Source organism: Trichoderma camerunense (genome assembly GCF_050948025.1).
Source record: "Trichoderma camerunense strain CBS 138272 chromosome Unknown V8C40scaffold_12, whole genome shotgun sequence".
Taxonomy (NCBI): Eukaryota; Fungi; Ascomycota; class Sordariomycetes; order Hypocreales; family Hypocreaceae; genus Trichoderma; species Trichoderma camerunense.
The window spans coordinates 764,850-786,170 of record NW_028145358.1 but is presented as its reverse complement, the minus strand read 5'-3'; the positions used below and the strand labels follow the sequence as shown (position 1 = coordinate 786,170).

The 21,321-nt window shown below is 51.3% G+C and overlaps 9 protein-coding genes across 9 annotated transcripts; 4 read left to right on the top strand and 5 right to left on the bottom strand.

Moving 5' to 3' along the window:
• Positions 1-173: 173 nt before the first annotated feature.
• V8C40DRAFT_249379 (kinase-like domain-containing protein) lies at positions 174-1,836 on the top strand. The gene has a single exon (XM_083216740.1). The coding sequence runs from the start codon at positions 329-331 to the stop codon at positions 1,592-1,594; it is 1,266 nt and encodes a 421-aa protein (XP_083071683.1). The 5' UTR covers positions 174-328; the 3' UTR covers positions 1,595-1,836.
• V8C40DRAFT_249378 (exocyst complex component Sec10-like protein) lies at positions 1,791-5,078 on the bottom strand. The gene is made up of 2 exons (XM_083216739.1): positions 4,786-5,078; positions 1,791-4,698 (listed from the first exon to the last, which is right to left on the bottom strand). Exons 1-2 carry the CDS (start codon positions 4,880-4,882, stop codon positions 2,048-2,050), a joined length of 2,748 nt encoding a protein of 915 aa, XP_083071682.1. The 5' UTR covers positions 4,883-5,078; the 3' UTR covers positions 1,791-2,047.
• Positions 5,079-5,287: 209 nt separating this feature from the next.
• V8C40DRAFT_249375 (aspartate kinase) lies at positions 5,288-7,870 on the bottom strand. Its single transcript, XM_083216738.1, has 5 exons — positions 7,411-7,870; positions 7,282-7,301; positions 7,128-7,208; positions 5,812-7,058; positions 5,288-5,749 (listed from the first exon to the last, which is right to left on the bottom strand). Exons 1-5 carry the CDS (start codon positions 7,498-7,500, stop codon positions 5,652-5,654), a joined length of 1,536 nt encoding a protein of 511 aa, XP_083071681.1. The 5' UTR covers positions 7,501-7,870; the 3' UTR covers positions 5,288-5,651.
• A 992-nt stretch (positions 7,871-8,862) lies between these two features.
• Positions 8,863-11,795, bottom strand: V8C40DRAFT_45791 (RFX DNA-binding domain-containing protein). Its single transcript, XM_083223002.1, has 4 exons — positions 11,600-11,795; positions 10,907-11,516; positions 10,551-10,847; positions 8,863-10,480 (listed from the first exon to the last, which is right to left on the bottom strand). Exons 1-4 carry the CDS (start codon positions 11,607-11,609, stop codon positions 8,989-8,991), a joined length of 2,409 nt encoding a protein of 802 aa, XP_083071680.1. The 5' UTR covers positions 11,610-11,795; the 3' UTR covers positions 8,863-8,988.
• A 1,666-nt stretch (positions 11,796-13,461) lies between these two features.
• Positions 13,462-14,184, top strand: V8C40DRAFT_267421 (TB2/DP1, HVA22 family-domain-containing protein; the record flags this gene model as incomplete). The annotated part of the gene is made up of 4 exons (XM_083219851.1): positions 13,462-13,515; positions 13,592-13,807; positions 13,885-14,006; positions 14,067-14,184. 4 exons carry the CDS (start codon positions 13,462-13,464, stop codon positions 14,182-14,184), a joined length of 510 nt encoding a protein of 169 aa, XP_083071679.1.
• Positions 14,185-14,935: 751 nt separating this feature from the next.
• V8C40DRAFT_249369 (stretch-activated Ca2+-permeable channel component-domain-containing protein) lies at positions 14,936-17,519 on the top strand. The gene is made up of 2 exons (XM_083216737.1): positions 14,936-16,412; positions 16,482-17,519. The coding sequence occupies exons 1-2, from the start codon at positions 15,197-15,199 to the stop codon at positions 17,165-17,167; spliced, it is 1,902 nt and encodes a 633-aa protein (XP_083071678.1). The 5' UTR covers positions 14,936-15,196; the 3' UTR covers positions 17,168-17,519.
• Positions 17,520-17,802: 283 nt separating this feature from the next.
• V8C40DRAFT_267419 (uncharacterized protein) lies at positions 17,803-18,155 on the bottom strand (the record flags this gene model as incomplete). Its single annotated transcript, XM_083219850.1, has 2 exons — positions 17,803-17,943; positions 18,039-18,155. The coding sequence occupies 2 exons, from the start codon at positions 18,153-18,155 to the stop codon at positions 17,803-17,805; spliced, it is 258 nt and encodes an 85-aa protein (XP_083071677.1).
• Positions 18,156-18,530: 375 nt separating this feature from the next.
• Positions 18,531-19,405, top strand: V8C40DRAFT_267418 (RAMP4 family protein; the record flags this gene model as incomplete). Its single annotated transcript, XM_083219849.1, has 4 exons — positions 18,531-18,565; positions 18,624-18,657; positions 19,147-19,282; positions 19,338-19,405. 4 exons carry the CDS (start codon positions 18,531-18,533, stop codon positions 19,403-19,405), a joined length of 273 nt encoding a protein of 90 aa, XP_083071676.1.
• Positions 19,406-19,891: 486 nt separating this feature from the next.
• On the bottom strand, positions 19,892-21,177 carry V8C40DRAFT_45727 (small acidic protein family-domain-containing protein). Its single transcript, XM_083223001.1, has 3 exons — positions 20,955-21,177; positions 20,605-20,897; positions 19,892-20,543 (listed from the first exon to the last, which is right to left on the bottom strand). The coding sequence occupies exons 1-3, from the start codon at positions 21,055-21,057 to the stop codon at positions 19,962-19,964; spliced, it is 978 nt and encodes a 325-aa protein (XP_083071675.1). The 5' UTR covers positions 21,058-21,177; the 3' UTR covers positions 19,892-19,961.
• Between the last annotated feature and the right edge of the window lie 144 nt (positions 21,178-21,321).

Genomic DNA, 21,321 nt, shown 5'->3' with positions numbered 1-21,321 from the left:
CGTCTGGTACCCGATGCCCTTGGTAAGTGAAGCCCAGAGCTCACAGTACCTGAGACAGCACCCATTTTCACTATAAGCTCAGGTACTGCGGCCAGCTGGGTCACCGATAAGATAAAGCGCCATCTGATAGCGATAAGCTTGCCATTCACGACTGATGCCAATACAGCTTCATCATCGCTTCCTCTCCATCCTTACCACAAGCTAATTCCTCTATATATCTGGCTTTGCACACTCTCAATTTGCCTCCATATCGTCCCATCTGTTACCACGCATTACGAGACTCATCACACAACCCGCGATTTGAGTTCTTCTCCGCCAGACCGCCATCATGGCGCTCTCTCCAGTTGTCACCACCACCTCGTCCGCTTCAAACACACAGCTCGAGAATATCCAGACGCTACGGCCCGTCTCCTCGCCTCTCAAGAACCTCGCATCTGGCTCCGGCCAAACCTCATCCAATGGAACCCCCAAGCCCGCCCTCGCGCCCGCGCCCGCCTCAACAGGCCAAACGTTGCCTCCGACGCTCGACCTCGCTGAGCAGATGAATGAGGAGGAGAAGCGCAAATACGTCAAGGGCAAGAAGCTCGGTGAAGGTACCTACGCCGTCGTCTTCCTCGGCCACCTCCGCTCCAACCCGGCGACGCGCGTCGCCATCAAGAAGATCAAGGTGCAAAAGGAATACACCGAGGGCATGGCCCCCGACGCGGTGCGCGAACTCAAGCACCTGCAGGAGCTGCAGCATCCAAACATCATCTCGCTCCTCTCCGTCTTCTCCTCCAAGGACCAGAATCTCAACCTGGTGCTCGAGTACCTCCCGCTCGGCGACCTCGAAATGCTCATCCGCGACACCGACAACGTCCGCTACGGCGCCGCAGACATCAAGGCCTGGATGGGCATGCTCACTCGCGCAGTGTGGTTCTGCCACGAGAACTTCGTCCTGCACCGCGATATCAAGCCCAACAACTTGCTCATCGCCGCCGACGGCGAGGTCAAGCTTGCCGATTTCGGTCTCGCGCGGAGCTTCGCCGACCCCCATCGCCACATGACTTCCAACGTCATCACCCGCTGGTACCGCCCGCCTGAGCTGCTCTTCGGCGCCCGATACTACAGCGGTGCGGTCGACGTTTGGTCCGTCGGCACCGTCTTCGCAGAGCTCATCCTTCGCGCGCCCTACATGCCCGGCAACAACGAGCTTGACCAGATCAAGATGATCTGCGAGTCCATCGGCACTCCCACAGAAGACAACTGGCCCGGCGTCACCCGGCTGCCAGAGTACACCGTGCCCGGCCAGCACCCCACGCGCGGGAGGGACTGGTACGAGATGCGGTTCGGCATCGTAGGCACCGACGGCGTCGATCTGCTCATCAAGACACTTGCCCTGAACCCGCAGAAACGCATCACCGCGCGAGAGATGCTCAAGCACCGCTGGTGGCATTCCGAGCCCAAGCCCACGCGCAAGGACGACCTGCCCCGGAAAGACAGCGGCGCTGGAGAGGATAAGATGGGCATGGACCTGAAACGGCGTCCTGGAATGGTGGCTGACGATGATAGGGGTGCCAAGGTGGCCCGCAAGCTGGACTTTGGACAGAGGTAGAATGCTTGGTTTCGAGCTTCTTTTGTTTTGTTTGTTTTTCTCGAGGTCTCTCTGCACTTCACCAAGAAAAGGCGTTTTCATCCGGATAACATATACATGTATATACCACATCTACCAAGGAGTTGGCTCTAAACTGAGAATAGGGGCCCAATGGATCAAGGCCAAATAAGCTATATAATGGGGAATTCAATTCGTATTTTGTTGCATTCTTATTCTCTTTATTCATCACGCTGTACAAGGAGTATATATATATAAAGATTTCTATCTATGCATTGCGCCAATCTAGGCACGCTCATTATCCAAATATCCTTTTGGTCACCCACCTTCCCCCCTTTCGCTCAACCCAGAAACTTTTTAATAACTTTCATGGCTCACATAATTCATCATCTCATCATTCCCAAGTCTATCCAACAACCCAAAACGAGTCCCAGCAATAATATCCCGCTCCCCCCTTTACATGACCAAGCAGTCCATTCCGTACATTGCCCTCTCGACGCTCCTCCTGACCTGATACCAATCCGCCCTACGCTGCGCATACTCGTACACCTCCTCCGCACGAAACACGCCGCCAAATCGATCTCCATCCGCAATCACCGTGGCCATTTCTTTGGCATGGCCCGGATCAATGAGGTAGATCTGGCTAAGCTCGCGCAGCGCGGCAAAGTACGGCAGCACATCCTGGTTCCGGAGCGACCTCACATAGTCGGAATACAGATTCATGTCGGCAATGAGCTTGACAGCGCCGTCGGTACTGACACGCTGTCTCTTGAGGTGTTTGCATATCGCCGTAAAGAGCCGCTGGCCAACTTCGCCGTTGAAGACGTCGAGCATCGACTTCTCCGTTGTGCCAATGAGCATGTTGGTGTGTGATCTGACGAGGTCGACAATGCGACGAGCAGTAGGCGTCGGCCCGATATCCAGCTCTGCCATGGATCCAAGCGTCGCTCGATGGGACATCCGATGGTTCCCATCGTCCACTGGTATGCGGGGGGTAGGGTTGTAATCTGTGGGCTGCTGCAGAGTTCCCTGGAGGTATTCGACCTCATCCATGAGAACGTCGATGCCCTTGTTCAAGCCGGCGGCCACGCTTTCATCAAGCATCTGCTCAAACTTCTTCTTGGCTAGGCCGGAAGGATCTAAAAAGTCGTTCTTGTCGGCAATCTTGGGCGCTGCCAGTTGCTGCTCGTAAAAGACTTCAATCATCTGGGATATGAGGTCGCCCACATTGACCAGCTCAATAAACATCACCAACGGCGCCACACCTTTTTGGTCATGATCACTAACATCTCTCGGGTTGTACTGAGACAAGTGGTCTACAGCCATGTCAAAGCCTAATTTGACGTGCCGCTGTCCGAGGATACGTACGAGCGCAATGAATATGTTGGCGCATTGCTCCTTGGCCTCTCCTCCAACCTGTCCGCCTAAGGGAATAAGCACTGCGGCTCGCCCAAGGCTACTCTTGGCCTTGTGCACCAAATCTAGAGCTACTTCGATGCTGAACAAGGATTTTATGCCTTCCAACTTGGAGGCCATTATGGCTGCTTTGGCTGCAAGCTCATCAGTCGGAGCTTTCGCCCCAGGCATGGGACTGCTACCCCGTCCTTGGATTTCATTGCCCAAGCCTGGAGTCTGTGGCCGGGAAGACTGAGGGGTCAAGACCGTAGACCCATTTGCAGTAACTGCGGGCGAGGCTGCCGGTTTCGTAGTCGCAAACGGAGAGCCGATGGGAAAATTGGGCAGAACTGTGACGGGCATCATGATAACCTTCTTGAAAGAGCTCAAGAAATCGTTCTTCTCCGCAGAACGATTAATGTTGGACATATAAAACGACTCCAAAGACGAGTCTTGTTCGGAGAGCTTCTTCTCCCATTGGGAGACCTCTATTTCCGCCTGTTTAGTGAAGAAATCCAGCTCCTCCTGCAGGTATAAATCGAGGTGAGGTTCAAACACCTTCAATGTCAGCTGTTTAGCACGTTTCTCTATGTCTCCTTCTTCCCCAGGCCCCTTGGGAGGTGTAAGTGATTGGAAGAATCTCATCGTCTGCTCGAATATGCCGGAAATGGCCTTGAGGTAGGAAAGAATGCTGCGCTCGTGCGCCTCATCAAACATGGGAGTTGTGTATTCGGCAATGATATCCTCCGCAACCTTTTCAGTGAGCCCCCAGAACACAACGGCGGGATCGGGAAATATTCGTTCCAGAATGCTCGCTTGCTCGTTGACCTTGAGGAGCACTTGCTCAAAGAAGCGGCGTGATGGCTCCAGCGTCACATCGTCTGTAAACGCCTGATTCAAGCAGTCCATTGGATTGTGCACCATGTCACGGTCATTAAAGAGCGGGTGCTTCTGTATAAAGAGCTCGATTCCGGTCTTGGCGCCATTGAGCGTGTGCAAAACATGAGCATATCGGTGCATGCGCCCATCAACGTCCCAGAATTCGTAGCCCTGCTCAAACTCTCGCAAAACAGCGGCCTCGAAGATGTTCATCATTGCCGTCAGCTTCGCATCTCTAACGCCCCATCCCTCAGACCAATCGCTCCCCGCGAATTTGTGCAGGTTGGCCAGCATCTGCGCCTGCTGCTCGGGATCTGTAAAGGCTTTGAACACGATCGGGTCCGTGTGCGACTTTGCCTGGGCCAGATCAAAGTAGAAGGGCGCAAGAGCTTTGTAGATTTTGCCATACTCCTGCCTTGCCCCGCCTCTGATGCTCTTGACGCGCTTGAATACGTCGAGGTACGCCGCGGGGTCCTCAGCAGGATCGCTTGTCCCAATTGTCATGGTCTCGAATCCGTCTCTCAGTTCTGAAGCAGGTCGCTGTCGACGCTGTTGTTCGACCGTGGCATCGAATATGGTGGACGATGCGACTGCGTTTGTCTTGCCATCTTTGGCCTGGTTTGCGGCCGCCGCAGCAGCAGCAGCTTCTCGCCTGCGCCTGACCGACTCTTCAAACCTCTGTCTGGCCTCTCGTTCGTCCCAGCATCCCATGCTCTTCAGTCGTGATACCCAGCGAGTGTCATCGTATACCATCTCTCGCAAACGGTGGGAAACGCGGGCACAGCGCAACTGGTCGGCCACGGGCAGGTAGTTGAGGATCGTCACCATAATTTCTGTTCACAGCAACACAGTTAGCTGCCATTGAGCTCCCCATAAGGCCGCATAGGGTCAAGCAAATCAACCAGGAAGCGAGACGTTACCTGCTGGGAGCTTGGATCGTGCATCGAGCTCGGTGGCCTTGAGAACGCCCAAGATGCTGCCCCGGTTGCGAGGCCCAGAGCCTCCAGACCGATACATGGTGGCGATAGTTGGTGCACAGGCGATGAGGCCTGCGCTATTCGTACAGTTTGTGGTACGCACAGCACCATCAGCATCTGCTATGTAGCTTCAGGCGAGGCGAGGCGCATCGTCGTGATGCTGGTGGCGAGAGAGTGGTGCTGTTTTGGCGGTGCTGAAACGCTGAGACGGAGGTGTAAGTGCGTATTCGGTAAACAAGTATCGCAGGTGGGGGATTTTGGCGGCGTGAGTTTCACCGAGCTCTTCTAAAAACGGTTCTAATTTGCAAGTACCTCAGCACCAAGAATTACTAGCGGTAGTACCTGGGCTGACATTGTTTGCTAATAATAGCAACGCTGGAGATACCCTGCAATTTATCTCATGATGCTCCGTACAATGTAATCGAATGAGAATCAAGAGCCTATTAGCGTCTCTCTCGTATATCTTTAGTTGATATATGCAATTTATTATCTATCATCTATCGATTTTTTAAAAACTCCTCAATGATGTAGCGCATGGTAGCGTTTGAAGCAAAAGAACTGATGATGGTGTAATGCACCAAACTGGTCAACCTAGATTGTTTCCTCACCCCAAAAAAACAAAGGAATAAAAAAGACAAAATGCATCCAAAAGCTTTGGGAATAAAGGAAATAATAAAGAAAGGCCTCGCAATGCGATTGGCCTTTGCAGCTCCTTCTGTATCACCTCAACCTAAATCCTGTGCACGTATATATGCTGTAAAAAATAAATCGGCGCCGCAATGCTAGGTATCATGGCCAAAACCGCCCCCCTAATCCAGGAATGTGAACAAATGAGTATGCAAAACATTCATTGCTCTCGTGGCATCGCGAGCGTCAATCACACAAGAGATGTTGATCTCACTCGCCCCTGTAAAATCCAATGCGTTAGTCTGGTGAAAAAACATGCATAGTCTGGGTGGTTTTGCTTACCTTGAGAAATCATCTCGAGATTGACATTGTGCTCTCCGAGTGTCGAAAACATGCGCCCAGCAACGCCAACCATGTTCTTCATGTCTGCCCCAACTAGACTCAAAATAGCCATGTCTGTTAGAATGCTGACATCTCCACAATCCGCCAAGTCCCGCTTCGCAGTCTCAAACGCCTCCGATCGAATTCCGTCAGCGTGGATGGCCATGGAGACGTGCACCTCAGACGTAGAGATGAGATCCACGGAGATGGACTGCTTGTCGAGGATGGAAAACACGCGGGCGAAGAAGCCATGTGAAATGGACCTCTTGTTTGAGTGGACGTTGATGACGCTGATCTGATCCTTGATCGTGACGGCAGTTGGGCGCCTGGGATTCTTGAACAGGGCCCGTTGCGAAGGTCTTGATCGATGCAGCTGCTGTGCCGCCGACAGAATCGGGTCTGGAATCACCACCGTGCCGTTTCCGCGCGGATTCTTAACATTCTTGATGCGGATAGGGATGGGCGGATGAGCTCGGATGACCTGGTCCATGGTAAGGTGGTGGATGACCTCGGAGCCGTAAAACGTCAATTCAGCGGCCTCTGACGGCGTGATGGATGGTAGCAATCGAGCCGTGGGGACCTTTGAAGGGTCTGCCGTGAAGATGCCGTCGACTTCTTTCCAGATCTGCAGCTCATCCGCCTTCAGTCCCACGGCGCAGAGGGCTGCACAGAGATCTGTATAGCCGCGACCAATATCTCCATCAATCAAGCTTCCAGGGACGTTTCCAAAGAAGCCCGTGACAACCGGGACCCGGTGCTCGCACGCGGTGAGCTTTTTGAGAAATCTGCTTACCGCCAGCTTGTAAAAGCCGGCATCCAGGGATGGAGAAGGGGTGTCATTATGCAAGACATCTGACAGGTCCACATATTCAGCGTCGACTCCTGAATCTTTTAACAGTGTAGTCATAAACAAGCAGCTGAGCTTCTCGCCGAAGCTGATGACGCGGTCTTTTGATCTTGAGTTGATTTCAAGGTTGAATCGCTTGGTGGCCATGATGTACTCAATCAACTCCTGGCATTCTGCCTTGAGCTTGGCTACCAAGCCATCTCTCAACTCTGGATCCTGGACAAACGTCTCGGCGGCGGAGACGTGATCATTGCAAACATCCTGGATGAGCCCCGCGGCCTGCTCAATCAATTCCTGTTGCTTCTCCTCAGAGCTGATGGGCGTAGCAATGTTTCTGAGTTTTGTGTAGACAGAAAGTAGCCTAGACAACGAAATAATGAGAAATCCGCTTCATGATGCAACAGGTCCAACATGGATGGGGGTTTCTTACCGACTGGTAGTGCCCTCGGCCTTCTTGCCCGTGCTTCGAGCAGAGCATACAACGACGACTCGGTGCCGTGAAAGATTGGCCCTGTAGCAACATCATCATAAGCTGGAGGCCATACAATGCGTGACTCACCACGGTCACGTTTGGACAAACTTACTTGACAATATCACGAGCAATCTATCATGAGAGAGCGCGCATCAGCATTGACTCATTGACACCCCGCAAACCTTAAAAAACAAGAAAAAAGAACAGAATGAAATCATAAATAACCTGAACTCTCACTCACCTTGTCTGGGAATTTTCCGACACTCGTCCCGCCAAACTTCTGAACCACCCAGCCCAGGTCGGACGAATTATCACATGTCGCGCTGCCCATGGTGACGATGCTTCCTGTGCTGCTAGCGACTTCGGAATCGAAACTGAATCCGCTAAATGGCCACTCTGCGCTCCACTAGATGAGGTGGCCTTGTCCTGGGTCCCAATTACCCCTTGAAGACAAATGAAGGAAAAAAGAATAAAGAGTAAAATTGAGTGAGTAAAATGTTCAAGACACGAAGTCAAAAAAGATAGTGGCGGTTGAAGTATGTACTGTAGTTAGCTTTTTAATAGAATAGAAAAAAAGAGAAAGCCACAGATCGAAAAAGCCTCCAATGGCAGAAAAGAGTAAGGGGAGAAAAAAAAGGTTGCCTCAGCTCAAGTCCGAATCTCCAATGAATCGAAAGAGTCACAGATTTAGTGGAGGGGCGTTTCGGACACCGAATGGTCCAAAATCTGAGTGATGGAGCCGGTTTTGTATTGTGGCGTGGGCCGAAGAACGGCGAGTTGAGTCTCCAGTTTTTTTTTCGTCCGCTCCGAACAGGGAAAATCAAGGTCTGGTTCGAGGGAATTTTCAATAGCTAAACCAAAGTGCGAACAAGGGACGGCAAAGCGGTTATACTATTAGTCGTCACATTTATCAATTGGGTCCTGATTTGATGTCTATCTCATCATTGTATTGCTGTATGCAGACGGTGAGTCTTGATGGTGAGTCTCAGATAAGACAGACCCCTGGGCACGAATCAAACCACTGCCGTTGACTGCATCCGTCTTACTTTGGCTGTGGCGGCTTACGTACAGAAGAGGGCAATGGTGGCAGTTGTTGTCCTATTGCAGCCAGTAGTTACAAAGATATTATTCTCCTTTCTTTCTTTCACTCTGACTACTTCTCCAACTGCAATTATTAATTCACGATTGGCTTTCGTGAGACGCACTACTCATCCTTTTGAATGTGTCCTATTTCCTTACTTGTGGCGCAACGTGGTGAGCCACAACATGCATGACATACCTAGTACTCTGCTCAGCTATCATGATATCAAATAAAAAGAAGAAAAAAAAACACAACTGCAGCAGAGAACCCGTTCACACCGTATCCGGAGAAACAGGTGCTGAATACATCGTACACCCTATCCAGTAATTGCCAACACCCCGTCTATTCCAACACGCCCCTTGCCATGGTCCTCCCCTCCAATGATAAAAAAAGAATACAACCAGCGGGAAACAAGATGGCCACCGCAAGGCCTTTGAAATATATAGCAAGAAACAGAAAAAAACACCAATCCCCCGGTCGGAACCATCCGTGCGGAAGCCTTTTATTACAGTCCAGATGTCGTGTCGTCGTCCATTTCGTCCGATCATCACAGTGATTAATCCGTCTCCTATCGCAGCGAGCTTCGGTCGAGCTGATCTTGTTCCAGACCAAAAGCAATCCGCTGCGTAATTAATTCTCTCATCCCTCTTCATTCCATCCTTCCAGTATTTTTGAAACTTCTTCTTTCTTTTTCTGTAAGGCAGTTCATGTGCTTTCGTGGAGGTGAGAAAGGGGTTACTATAAGCTTGCACCCGCTGTCAGCTCCAGCCCCTGGCCTTCTGCTCCTGCGAAAGTGAACTTGTCCATGGGAAAATCTTCCTCGGGGGTCCGAATTCCTATGCCACTATCATCATGGGAATCGGTAATCATCGGGGCCGAGTTGGTATTGTTTGGTGGTGGAAACGGCGCTCGGCCTGGCTGCGTGTGTGATACATGGGCTACGCTCACATCGTCGCTGCCACTGCTGTATCGAGAAACCTGTCTGCTCGTGGGCTTGCTGGAGACCTGAGACTGAGGCTCCGCTGCCGGTATGGGTGCTTTGGCACTTTCCTTCATGAACCCGCCTTGCTCGGCCAGAAAGCACGTCATTTCATCCACCCACGTCTTGGTCACCCACCAGGAGCCAAAGCTCTTACCTTGGGCTAATGTGAGATCTCTCATGACGGCGGTTCCAACTCTTTCAACACACCACACAATATCTGCATGTGATGCGTAAGGGAACTTTGCTGGCAGGCTTTGCAAGAAGTTGACCCATCTATCCAAGACGTTCTGGCCTGATGTGTCAACGCCAGCATCGGCCTCCGCTTGGCGACCACTGCGTGTAACCACGTCCCCATAAATTGTTAGACATTCAACCTCCCAAGGAACATTTGCCGGATCTAGCAAATCTCTAATTTCAGTCACAAGCAAGGTGACGACGTCGTCCATGCCGCGGGTTGGAACGCACTCGGCAATCTTGCGAGCGCGAATCATGGTGATCCAGTCAACATACATCTGATCGCGATTGGCCGGGTTTGAAAGCATGTTGGCTGCAGCATGTGCCGTCAGGTTCACACGCAGGGCTCGATCCAATAGGCCTGCAAAAATGGCAGCCGGCGATTCCTTGGCCGTAATAACGTGCTGTGGCTGGCCTTGGAACGAGTCTCGAATATGGGGCACTAATCTCTCGGAAATGTTGCGGAGGGTGTCGAGAACTGGCTTGGGAACGACTTGAAGAGTCAAGCCAGAGACAATGCGCATCATTCGTTGATATAGAGCAATGTCGCATCCTTCAATCCACGGGGCAAGGGCGGGGTGTCCAAACAACTTCTGGACTGGCATGGTCAGTGTGCCCTGGAAAGACGTGTATAGGTGGAAGAATGTCTTTTCACGGCAGTACCGAATGCACTCTACCAAGGATGTGCAGTGTGATCGGTACAGAGCAGACAGCGATTTGGCTGCATCGGGGTCAGTTCCATGAGGAAGATAGGATTCAATTGGAGGCAGGGCAATTGGTTCGGACTGTTCGAACGCGCTCTCATCAGGGGGTGGAAACGCCAGCTGCAGCTCCGTCTTGTTGGATGTAGAGTTCACGTTATCAATGTTGCTGAGGTCGGGGTGGTTATAGAGGCTGTGGGATCTGTTTGATGACTTGGTCGGTAGGGGGTTGATTTGAGTTTGTGTGGCTGTTTGAGGCGAGGGCAGTACATCCCGGCGAACATTGGTGTTGTTACCAGGCTGTGTTGGGACGCTGGAGCTGGGTCAGTAACAAGTCTTGTTTTATTTCCTAATTCGCGACGTAGTTTCGTCCTTTGACTCACCTAAGGCTCTGAGAAAGAGCTGCTGCTGCCTCTGGGAGTGCCCTCGGCGGCTGCGGCTGCGGCTCCTTCGCTTCTGGCTGATCCTCAGCGAGGGCGAAGTTAACGTAGTGGTATTTTGATTCTCCTCGAACTCCAAGACGGCGTGTCTTGAGGCCGGGGAAGAGAACCCTGACCAACTTTCCGAAGCTGGCTGGGTTCAAAACTGTAATTCTTTCGGTAGCGCATCGTGAGGCATAGTTGGCATACACTCGGCCGCGAGGAACGGAGCCCTTTCCTTTGGAACAGACTGAATTGATCCTGCAAGCACACAATGTCAGAACAAGCAACATTAAACACATAGAGCACATGGCGCATACCACAACATGGCAAAAACCTGGCGGGTGCGCTCTGAGTTGGGCCCTCGCTCGTTTCCATGCAGTTCACGTGCCACATCCTGGAGACTGCGATGTCGGTTCGCGCTGTAGAGATGCCGCATTTCCAGCTCGTTGTTGGCACTAGACCTCGTGGCTGTCTTGATGGCACCGGCAGCCCCCGTCATGGAGTCAGCGTCCTCGTTCTCTTCGCGATCCAGCATCTGACTGTCACCCTCGGTGAAGCTCGCATTGGCGCCGTACTGCTCGGCAGGTAGCGGATGCCTCGTCATTGTGTGATGTTGTTGATATTGCATGTGATGGGCCATAGCAGGTCCCATGGATCCGTCCATGGAGAAGTCGTGGTTCGAGGATTGCATGTGGGTCGCCGCCTGCAGGATCATGTCTTCAGGGGACATTTGCGGTGCGGCGCCCAAGTCTTTCGAGTGACCGTGGTGCTCGCTAGGGATCCATTGACCGGTATAGAGAGATGAGGCCTCGGCGAAGGCGGTTTGATCTAGATTGGACTGGGTAGCGGCGCTGTGAATCGACGTCGTGGAAGCGCGGGAGAGAGGCCGCTTCCTGGCCTTGGCCGCTGCGCGTGTCCCTGAATTGTCTGCAGGGGAACGAAGAGTTAGCTGGCAGCGCCGTGAAAGGATTTAAAAGGAAAAGCAATTGCACAGGCTGGGAAAAGTATACCCTGTTCCATGGTGAGAGTCTGGCGTGGTTGAGTTTCAAGGGCTGAAGTTTGTCGTCGAAATGGCTGCTAACTAGACAACAAACATTGGCTGTGGACCGTAGACACGAGCAGGTTTGGCGACCCGGATCTCGCCGCGACCAGACGCGAGCAAGGGTCAAAAAAATCCCAAGATGGAAGCGAAGAAGGAGCTGATGCAAGCGACTTTGCACAGGAGCTGCACGGGCGATTCTGTCGATGCGCGCGCCTGGTGGTTTGTGCCGAGTCGACTTTTGGCTGCAGCTGTTGTTGTGATTTGAATTTCTGTTGCGAGGCCAACGAGAGGAGAAAAGCAGACGGGCAGACGCAGGACCCCAACTGGGCAAGAAGCCAAACTAGGCAAAACTAAACAAAAGGCAGAATAACAAACTTTGCGACATTAGGTAAGCAGGCTTGCGCACTAATTAGGTGGAATTCCAGCTGTGGCCGAATTGTGAGGAGCGGGGCAATAACAAAAGAGGCTGTCATGTCATACCTTATAATTCATGGTGGCTTTTCTGAATAATATGCACGAATTCAGGGATGCAGTATTGTTATTGTTCTCTTTCTTATCTTGTCTGCTTGAATTTACTTTAATAATGGCAGATGTGCAGTTAAATATAGTAGTCAACTGCACTCTACTGAGAATGAAAGCACATTACCACATACACTAATGATTTGATTCAAATGCCTAGCTCCCGGATGCGGTGCCGGACAGCGCTTGCAATACGGTAATACTCAGCTCCGTACTTGGCATCATCATTCTGAGAAATACAGTAAACCTAAGAAGCGGTATGGCACCTTTTGCCTTGGCTACCTAGATACCTCTCTCCAGCTCAGTTATTGTTCAGGTTAGTAATTGTCACTTTACTCTCAGTCTGGCCTTAGTTCCCTGCATGGTACTTGTTCAAAGTAGATAGGTGATATCACATGCGCGTGCCCATGGTCCGACAGCCCTTTGTCGGGTGCTCCCTCGCAAGCTAGAACTCCAAGTCCAAGACCTCTCACAAACCCCTTGCTGCTGACGTCCCCCCAAGTCCCCAGGGGACAAGACTAATGCCCGGAATACTACTGGGTAGTGCGGAGTAGTCGCCACGTACAGAGTACCTCGAGTCAGCACCCGATCGTGACGAGCGCTGCGCTGTACAGGTACGCATCTTCTACGGCGTTCTACATCCCGTAGTTAGGCACATTCAGGAAATGCTCCGCTGGGGCTCCATCTCGCTGCGTTATCTGCTGTCTTGACGTCTTCCATTGGTCTTCCATTGCCGTATTTCTCAGGTTGCTGCGTTTCCCCCTCCACCACACCTGAAGCGGCACCGCAGAATATCCGACCCTTCCATGCAAATGATAGGACGTCATGTATCTCACCCAAGAGGTGTACCCCTCACCTTGGCCAAGCCCTGGTGGGCTGAGCAGGTACCTTGCCGGATGCCGACACCTCGGCCCTAACACAAGCATGGCCCCAGTTTCAGCACGGAGCAGATCGACTCAGCAGCACACGTAGCCGGTCCATTCCCTTGCCAAGTGCAACCTGTTACTTCCACAAGCCCCAAGCCGCTGACGCTATTTATCAAAGCTTCCTGAAATCTGGGCTCGATCAACCTCTTAATACCATCATCACTCCCATTCCTGCATCCACCCTTATTTTGTAACTTTTCTTCCTCCTCCTGCTCTGCTCTGCTATCTCGAAGCACCTCCCCTAGCGCTACTATCACTTTATCCATCTTCACCTTGTGCTTATTTATTTCTTATTTTTATTTGCGGGGACCTTTTGCTGTCGTCGCAAGAACCTCCACGTCGACAGCTGCGCAAATTTGAGCATCAAGCTTCAACCTAAAGCAAAATGGCGTCTGCCCAGGCAAAGGCTCAGGACTATCTGAGCGTCATTGATAAGGAGGTTCGTCTTCTGTGCCGCCTCGGCCAATGCTATACCTTCAATCGAGCTCTGCGTGCTGACTTCGTAAAATGTACAGCTCTCCAAATACCCCGCCCTTAACAATCTCGAGAAGCAGATTGGTGTCCCCAAGGCCTATGCCGTCATCGGTGTTGCTGCTCTCTACTTCTTCCTCATCATCTTCAACATTGGTGGCCAGCTCCTCACAAACTTTGCCGGCTTTGTTGTTCCTGGCTACTACTCTCTGGGCGCTTTGTTCTCCCAATCCAAGGAAGATGACACCCAGTGGCTGACGGTGAGTTACTTCTGATTGCCCCTGCACATTGCGTCTATGCGGACCAAAAAATCACGGCGACTAATTCCATTTTTCAGTACTGGGTTGTTTTCGCCTTCTTCACCGTCGTCGAGGGCTTCTTCAGCATTGTTTACTGGTTCCCCTTCTACTTTGTCTTCAAGTTCATCTTCCTGCTGTGGCTGGCTCTCCCCACTTTCCGGTAAGTTTCTCTTCCAGAAAGCTTTCACGAGTAGAATGATCTAATTTTCTCCCCCTGTAGCGGCGCTGAGGTCATTTTCCGATCTTTCCTTGCTCCTACCCTCGGCCGATACTTCCAGGGCCCTGGCACTTCTGCCGGTCTCCGCTCCAAGACTGATGCCTTTGACAAGACTCAGTAAATTATGCTAGCTTGAGCAACTACTTCCACTTGGTCGCAAAGATCAACCACTTGCTCGCCAAGTCCCGGACCAGGTGCTGTAGACCCCAAAGATGGAGGACGGGCCAGATTGAAACAACCGATTATTGGGAATAAAATGGGGTATCACGGAATCGCCGGCACATGTTGGATTTCTGGAGAAGGATTAGGGTTATCTGAGGAACCAAGAGCTTGGAAATCAGGATTTCGATAACGCATGTTTGTTTAGAAGGTGTCATGAATTGGAGGTTGTAGGGCGCAATCGAGTATCAGTTTGAAGAGAGAGTGCACATGTGACAATGGAGAGACGCTGCGTCGAGCAGGAGTCCAACTCAAGCTGAAGTGTAGGAGCATGAGCTCTCCGGCCCAGCCAATGACGCCACCATTTGACAGCCCAGGACGCTACCGCATTGTACCTTAATAACAATTAGGCTATCTGGAGCATCTATTTACTGAAAGCCACTGCTTTATTTTCCGGTATTCTAAACTGAAAAAAGACACTCAATTTCTTGTGTTTTTGCACGTGCGCATGCGCATTCGGTGTGCCTCCTCTGTCTCTGTATTGACGATGCAGAAATGTCTGGGATACGAGGTACCAGCTGCTGGATTGCGGATTACGTGGCTGTGCGGGTGAGCTGCGCCTCTCCCTGAGTGCGGCCCCCCTGCGCGCTTCGATAACTGCCACCCGCCTGATAACCGGCATCTGGTACTCCGTATTATCGTGAAACGACGATCTGACAAACCATTGAAGCGGAAGCGAAGCCGACAACGCCAGCTGACGGCTGGAGAAGGAGGTTCTTTCTTTCTTTTCTTTTTCTTTCTCTTTTGCTTCTTTTCTTCTTCTTGAAACATTGCAAAGATCCACCATGATATCACATGTCTCCTGGCGATCGACGTATCACAATTAGAAAAAAAGAACATGCCGCATTACTAGACGACCTTCTCTCGCAAGCGACAAACCAAGATAACGGAAGCCCGCACGGCATGCGCCTGTGATGCTATTGACCCCATTGCAATCGCGACTTGCGGCCTCTCTCGCGGGGCTGCTGGTTGTTTTGATGCTCTACATTCTTCTCTTCGCACCCACCGCGGCGCTCGCTCTGGAGCTTGCAGCACCTCCTCTGTCCGACTTGATGACCCCGGCAGAGCCTCTGCGGCTGGACGCTGAGTCGCATTCCTTTTACGAGCCCGACTTTGCCTTGTTTGATCGCGGAATAGTCGGTCGAGCCCCCGTCGATTCGACCCCTCTACAAAATAACATCCCGATCCCATTGAATCTTGAGCCTGGTGCCTCTGCTTGTTATGTGGTGCAGAAGAGCGTCATCTTCAGTGGCAGTGGAAACTCGGGCTCTTCCAGCTCTAAACAAGAACTGAAAAGGGATGATCAAGACTTGGATAGGCGTGCCGATGATGATAATAACACGCCAAATGATGACCAAGGCAGTGGTCCTACGAGAACTCTCTACCTGTCTGCAAACACCTGCCTTCAGCCACACAGCACATCTTCGGACGCATCATCGACACCCCCGCAGCTGCGTTTTTTCATCTCTACTTCTAGCAAAGATGGATGCCCCGACGTGACGAAACCTGCGGCCGGAGTTCAGTCAAAGGCATTTGTAGAAGGAGCTGTCATGTACAGCTTAAACGCAACAGGAGACGTATACGTCACCGTTTCAGCCCCGAATGTCACCAAAGATTTCCAAGGCATATACAATTTTGAGATTGCGGCATCGATTGATGCCTACTACTACCAATACAACTCGAAGGATGGCCAACTGTTATGGATGGACAGTGACGCCAAATCTGCCCTGCTCCAGACAGCGGCTTTGACAAGCAATACAAGCCAGATTCAGTCCATCATGAACGCCGGTCCGCAGTACGAACTTTATGTCCAGGGCAGTAAAGCACCGATTTTAGACGGTCTAACGCGTTCGGTTTGTGGGATGAATAATGTTGCTCAGATTGCTTCGAAAAGACTGGATAATGGACAAATGAATAACAATGAATTGGTCCGAACCAAGATGACCGACAAGGGCCCAGGTGGCTGGCCCAGGCAACAATACTACTTTGAAGGGCTCAACTCCAGTTCGTCATATTCCGGAATCCTAGTCAAAGTTGTGAATACAACAACCAGCTCCAAGAGACAAAGCACAGGGGTAATTGGAGGCGGAGGCACCGTCTTTCCGCCCACCGATTTCCAAACCTCAGCAGGTATGATTTTATTTTTCACATTCTGGGAGGACAGGTGCAAATGAACCCTGTGCTAACAAATCTGACTAGGAACAAACTGCAATCTCATCACCGATCTGGACTTTTGCGACGACGTGCAGTGGGCAGCCCCTGGGAACAACAAGTTTAACAACACGGAACTGGGAAATCTCTACGACGCGTATGTCAAGCAGATGTATGCCAACTTTCAAAACGTGATGATGCAAATTCCGTGCGAAGCGCCGTCTACGCAGCGGTATTCATTAGCGGTCAACTGCAACAACTGTACAGTGGCTTACAAACAATGGCTCTGCGCCGTGGCTATCCCCCGTTGTGAGGACTTCTCGAAGCAGAACAACTACACCATTCCTCGAAATGTCGCCCAGTCCTTCCCCAATGGCACTTTCCTCCCGGATGCACTGAGACAAGAGCTGATGAAGACGCCGGCTTTCAACACATCCCGAACCACCTTCATAGACGAGGTCATTGCGCCGGGTCCCTACAAGGAAATCTTGCCTTGTGCGGATCTCTGCTATGGAGTTGTCCAGGGATGCCCAGCGGCGATCGGCTTTGGGTGTCCCGAGGCTGGCAAGCTTGGATTCAATGTGAGCTACGGGCTACGAGACCCTAACGGCGGAGCAGTTACTTGCAATTACCCAGGAGAGCCGAGAACTCAAGTCAGCGCCTCGGGAGCAATCAAGCCTAGCCTGGTGCTCCTTCTTTCGGCTCTTGGTCTTGGTTCGGGTCTTTTGCTATGATATGAGTGGTGAAAAGAAGAGCAAAGTGGTATTTATCCCGCATGCAAGGCGTTCATGGTTAGCGTTGACAGGATTTGAAGGGTTGGTTCACTATTTTGAGAAGAAAGAGGAGCATGGCGTTTTACGGGCGACATATAATTTGACCGAGGCTGTTTTATGACGAGGCTGGCCCCTTGGAAGGCCAGCGGCTCTTTTTGAATAGAAGCCTGGAGATTGGCTGGCGATTTGAATCACGCCTGTGATGATTGGCAATATCAAGAGTATAGAGAACAGAATACAGGCGAATACAGGCAAATGCATGCATCAATAAGAGCAGAGAATCGTTTAATTGTTGATAATGGTGGTATTACAGTGGCGTTTCATTTGACCTCGGTTTATGGATATGTTCGTCGTCTTGATAGTGATGGCTTTGGATATGTCATTCCTCATGTCGTATCACCTCCCCGCATGGAGTTTCAATGTCTTTCCAATTCTCAATGCCGTTTCGGTATCTTTCCCTTCACGGCATATCCTTCTTCCCATCTTTTGTCTTTTTATATTCATTCACAGTGCTTTCCAGCGCTGCTATAGTCGCTATAATAGCACACATCTCCGTCAGCATCGGCTCCCCAAAGGGTAATCCGGTGACATTAGAGTCATTCTTGCTCACCATCCGCCTCCGCGCGATGCTCATCGGCCTCGAGTTTCGTCCAGGTCCAGTATGCGACCTGGTATGTGAAGACGGCGAGGACGAGGACCTTGCCTATCGGGCGGGTAAACGTCTTGTAGAACTGCGCCTATTGTTGTACACACACCGCAGTCAGTACCAAAAAGAGAATGCATGATATTAAGGACGGAAGAGAGAAGAAAAGGTGACAAAAGGGCTGCTTACCACTGGGCTTGGCTGCTTCGTCGCATAGCTTCTCGCCTGTCTCGCCGCTGCGATGCGCGGAACAACAGCTGCAGCCGCTCTCCGGCGCAAAACACCCAGCCCTAGAGCCGGATTCATCGTTTCGGCCTTCGAAAATCCGGGATCGAGAGAAGTTCGTCTCAGGGAGATGCACGTGTCTCAATGCGTGCGTTTGCCGGTCATTGGGCGCTGGAGCGCATGTTCGCCGATTGGAAAAAGCTCCAGTTTCTCTGGGCTCTGTCATCATAGGGCCGAAAACTGTAGTGCAGTTTTTAGCATCACGGGCCTGCTAAAGAGGGCGCTAAATTCTGTTGCCAGATCCGAACCATGCAGACACCGAGTACATCGATCATGCACCCTGTGGCGGTGCAGGCGGAGTGTACCTGTCAAGTACACCCTCTGTTTGGCTGCTGCCCGCTAAAACGGCCTGGAACAAATGCGCTGTCGCATCTCCCCATCGGCCTATTGTCCAGCATGTCGCACCCCGCAAAGGACACCTGGGCTGGACCGTTTTTAGGCCCGATACACGCCACATGCACTAAAGCACCTGTACTCATACTCGTACAGGCAGCTCCCCAGGCACGCCGCAGGCTACACAAAGGTACCGACTACCTCTTCTGCCGCTCCCCGTAACCGGCGCATGCTCGTATCCGGAACCTCTCCATCGATTAGATAGCGCCGCGGCTATTTTCCCTTGACGACACATGTCCTTGTCCCAGATCCCTGAAATCAATCTTGCTGGCCATTTACTTCTTCCTATTCCATTCCTTTCGATTCTCTCTATCGCCCTTTTTCGCTCCTTCGTACAATTGCCTTGTTTCGCGGTTCCTTGCAAAGATATCAAAATCTGTCCTAAAACCTGTCCTCTTAACGAACGCTCTTCGGATTTGACACGACATCCGAAATAATTCGCCCCCGTCTAATTAAAGCTTCTAGTATAAGAAGTCGCATCACCCGTGCTGGGCGCAATCTCTCCAGCTACGTTACACTTTAATCAATTTCTCTCAACAAACTCATAAACCACAATGGTAAGCATCAATTCATCATATATAGAAAAAAAAAAAAATGTTTAACAACCCCATTCCTACAGGCCCAAACTCTTGAGCAGCGCCGGCGCAACGCCAAGTTCGCCAAAGACCAGGAGAACAAGATGGGCAAGTCGGAGGACCAGCTCAAGAAGCGCACCAAGGAGACACCCAAGTCGCCCATCTCCCTCTTCTGGCTCGGTACGTCCAATTCGAATTTCCAATCCTAAACTTGCGCTAACTTGCCCTGGTGCAGCCATTCTTGGATTCGTCGTCTTCGGCGGACTCGTTTTTGAGCTCCTCTCCCGTTTCTTTGGCATCTAGTTCGAACGTCTTGAATCCACTACGTAACCGACAAATTGAATCGAAACAAAGCGAAAAAGAAACCAAAAAAAAAAAAAAAAAGTTGAAGGAAAAGTGTTGAAGCCCTGCGAGAAAATGGCAGAGACCTTGACATTATAGAAGAAAAAAGAGCGAGCGCGGGCGTGGGAGGCGAGAGTGAGAGCAAAAATGACGGCCTGTGAGTGCCGTCAAGTGTCATGCTGCTGCCACCACTATTGTTACATTGTCATTTCATTTGCGTATCTTGCCTTATTTGCGACATGATCCTAGAGTTGGTATCATGGGGGTTTACGGCGCATGGGCATTGTAAATCTAGTACATGGGGATTTTATGAGAAGAGAGAACAGAGAACAAGAAACAAATCATTCCATATGGTATCTCCTGCGAGTCCTATCTAACGCCTTATAGCCTTCATCCGTTAAATCAACGCGATGAACAGATGCAAACTTGACATGCAATGCGAAACGACAATGCTGTATGCAGTATAGTACAAATGATGGGTTTGCCAAGGCATCATCGCTCAGAGGATGTGGCAGCCCTACGCACCCAAGCCGCGGCGCTTGTGGCCACTTTCCTTGAGCATCATGCCAGCCTCGAATTGCTGCTGGATGGCTGCCTCGGCGCGGACCGAATTGCCCTTACCGGAGGCCATGCTGCCTGGCTTGGTGGCATTGGCACCGGCCTTCTTACCTCCGAGCAGTCTGAGGAACTTATCCTGTCGAGCTGCCCCTCCCTCGAGGCCTTGAATCTTGACCTGCTCGGTCGTCACTTGCGCAGCCTTCTCTCCTCCCTTCACCTTCTTCTCCTTTTTGCTGACTGGCTGCTCAGCATCGTCGTCGTGGTGCTTTCGCTTGCCATGAGCCTTGGCACTGGCACTGGTCGCCTCTTCGACGGCTTTGCCCTCCTCAGACTTGGACTTGGACTTCTTCTTCTTCTTCTTATCTTTCTTCTCCTTCTCAGTATCCTCGGAAGCGCCGTTAGGCTTTGGCTTCTCAGTAGCCGTGGTAGATTTAGCGGCGTCTTTCACGACGGCATCAACGACCTTGCCATCCGAAGAGTGGGTATCGTCGTCATGCGTGAGATTGGAAGGTAGCTGGCTGTCATCATCTTCGGTAATTTTCTACAGGAAAAGTCAACAACAGGCGCAGAGCCATATATGCCCTAGGATGGAAACTTCGTACCTTGAGAGCCTTTGCCACGCGCTTGGCCAGCTTGTCGGCGTCTTTGGCTTGCTTCAATAATTGCTTGGCCTCGGCTTCAAGCTTGTTGGACTCTGCCAAATTCTGGAGACGCTTCTTCTCGACCTCCAAGAGCATCTCCTCCAGCTCCTTGTCACCCTTCTGCTTGTCATTCTCCTGCTTCTGCTTCTTGCCTGAGATGGGGTTCTTGACATCATCAGAAGCGTCTTTGGCCAACTTCTCTTCATTGGCCTTGCGCTCGGCTTTGCGAGCCTTCTTCAGAGCCTTGCGAGCAGCTGCGAAAAGTTACGATGAGCTTCAAAATAATTTCAAAAGCCATAGGCAACGCAGACACATTGAAGCACCAATATGTGACTGCCTTTGAAAAAAAAAAGAGAGGACGAAAAACCTACCTCGCTCGGCATCCGCCTTGTCGTTGGTGGCAGAATTGCCCATGATGACTTGCAGATTTGGGAAGTGAACAAGGCAAAATAGGTTGAACAAGTTACGGTGAACGGATTTCTGTGTATTCAGAGACTCAGTCGTGCGTAGTTGAGATTACGTGTAGGCCAAGTTGAAGTTTGAGAAATCTTGGTGGAAAGCTGCAGGCGATCTGCGATCTGCAGCTAGAAAGAGCTGCTGCACCAAAATAAAAAAATTATGGGCTTTCTGCCGGGCGGTGAAGAGTACCCCACACTAAGCGTAAGGCAGGTACGCAGT

Excerpts from the sequence above, each read along its gene's own strand:
- V8C40DRAFT_45727 (XM_083223001.1), bottom strand. The coding sequence starts at position 21,057 with ATGGGCAATTCTGCCACCAACGACAAGGCGGATGCCGAGCGAGGTAGG. Across the intron at positions 20,898-20,954 it reads ACATATTGGTGCTTCAATGT|CTGCTCGCAAGGCTCTGAAG; the intron begins GTCTGCGTTGCC and ends AACTTTTCGCAG. Across the intron at positions 20,544-20,604 it reads GCGTGGCAAAGGCTCTCAAG|AAAATTACCGAAGATGATGA; the intron begins GTACGAAGTTTC and ends CTTTTCCTGTAG.
- V8C40DRAFT_45791 (XM_083223002.1), bottom strand. Across the intron at positions 10,848-10,906 it reads CAGGTTTTTGCCATGTTGTG|GATCAATTCAGTCTGTTCCA; the intron begins GTATGCGCCATG and ends GTGTGCTTGCAG. Across the intron at positions 10,481-10,550 it reads GCTCTTTCTCAGAGCCTTAG|CGTCCCAACACAGCCTGGTA; the intron begins GTGAGTCAAAGG and ends ACCCAGCTCCAG.
- V8C40DRAFT_249379 (XM_083216740.1), top strand. The coding sequence starts at position 329 with ATGGCGCTCTCTCCAGTTGTCACCACCACCTCGTCCGCTTCAAACACA.
- V8C40DRAFT_249378 (XM_083216739.1), bottom strand. The coding sequence starts at position 4,882 with ATGTATCGGTCTGGAGGCTCTGGGCCTCGCAACCGGGGCAGCATCTTG. Across the intron at positions 4,699-4,785 it reads ACGATCCAAGCTCCCAGCAG|AAATTATGGTGACGATCCTC; the intron begins GTAACGTCTCGC and ends TGCTGTGAACAG.
- V8C40DRAFT_249369 (XM_083216737.1), top strand. The coding sequence starts at position 15,197 with ATGCTATTGACCCCATTGCAATCGCGACTTGCGGCCTCTCTCGCGGGG. Across the intron at positions 16,413-16,481 it reads CGATTTCCAAACCTCAGCAG|GAACAAACTGCAATCTCATC; the intron begins GTATGATTTTAT and ends AAATCTGACTAG.
- V8C40DRAFT_249375 (XM_083216738.1), bottom strand. The coding sequence starts at position 7,500 with ATGGGCAGCGCGACATGTGATAATTCGTCCGACCTGGGCTGGGTGGTT. Across the intron at positions 7,209-7,281 it reads ATTGCTCGTGATATTGTCAA|GGCCAATCTTTCACGGCACC; the intron begins GTAAGTTTGTCC and ends ATGTTGCTACAG. Across the intron at positions 7,059-7,127 it reads GCCGAGGGCACTACCAGTCG|GCTACTTTCTGTCTACACAA; the intron begins GTAAGAAACCCC and ends TTCGTTGTCTAG.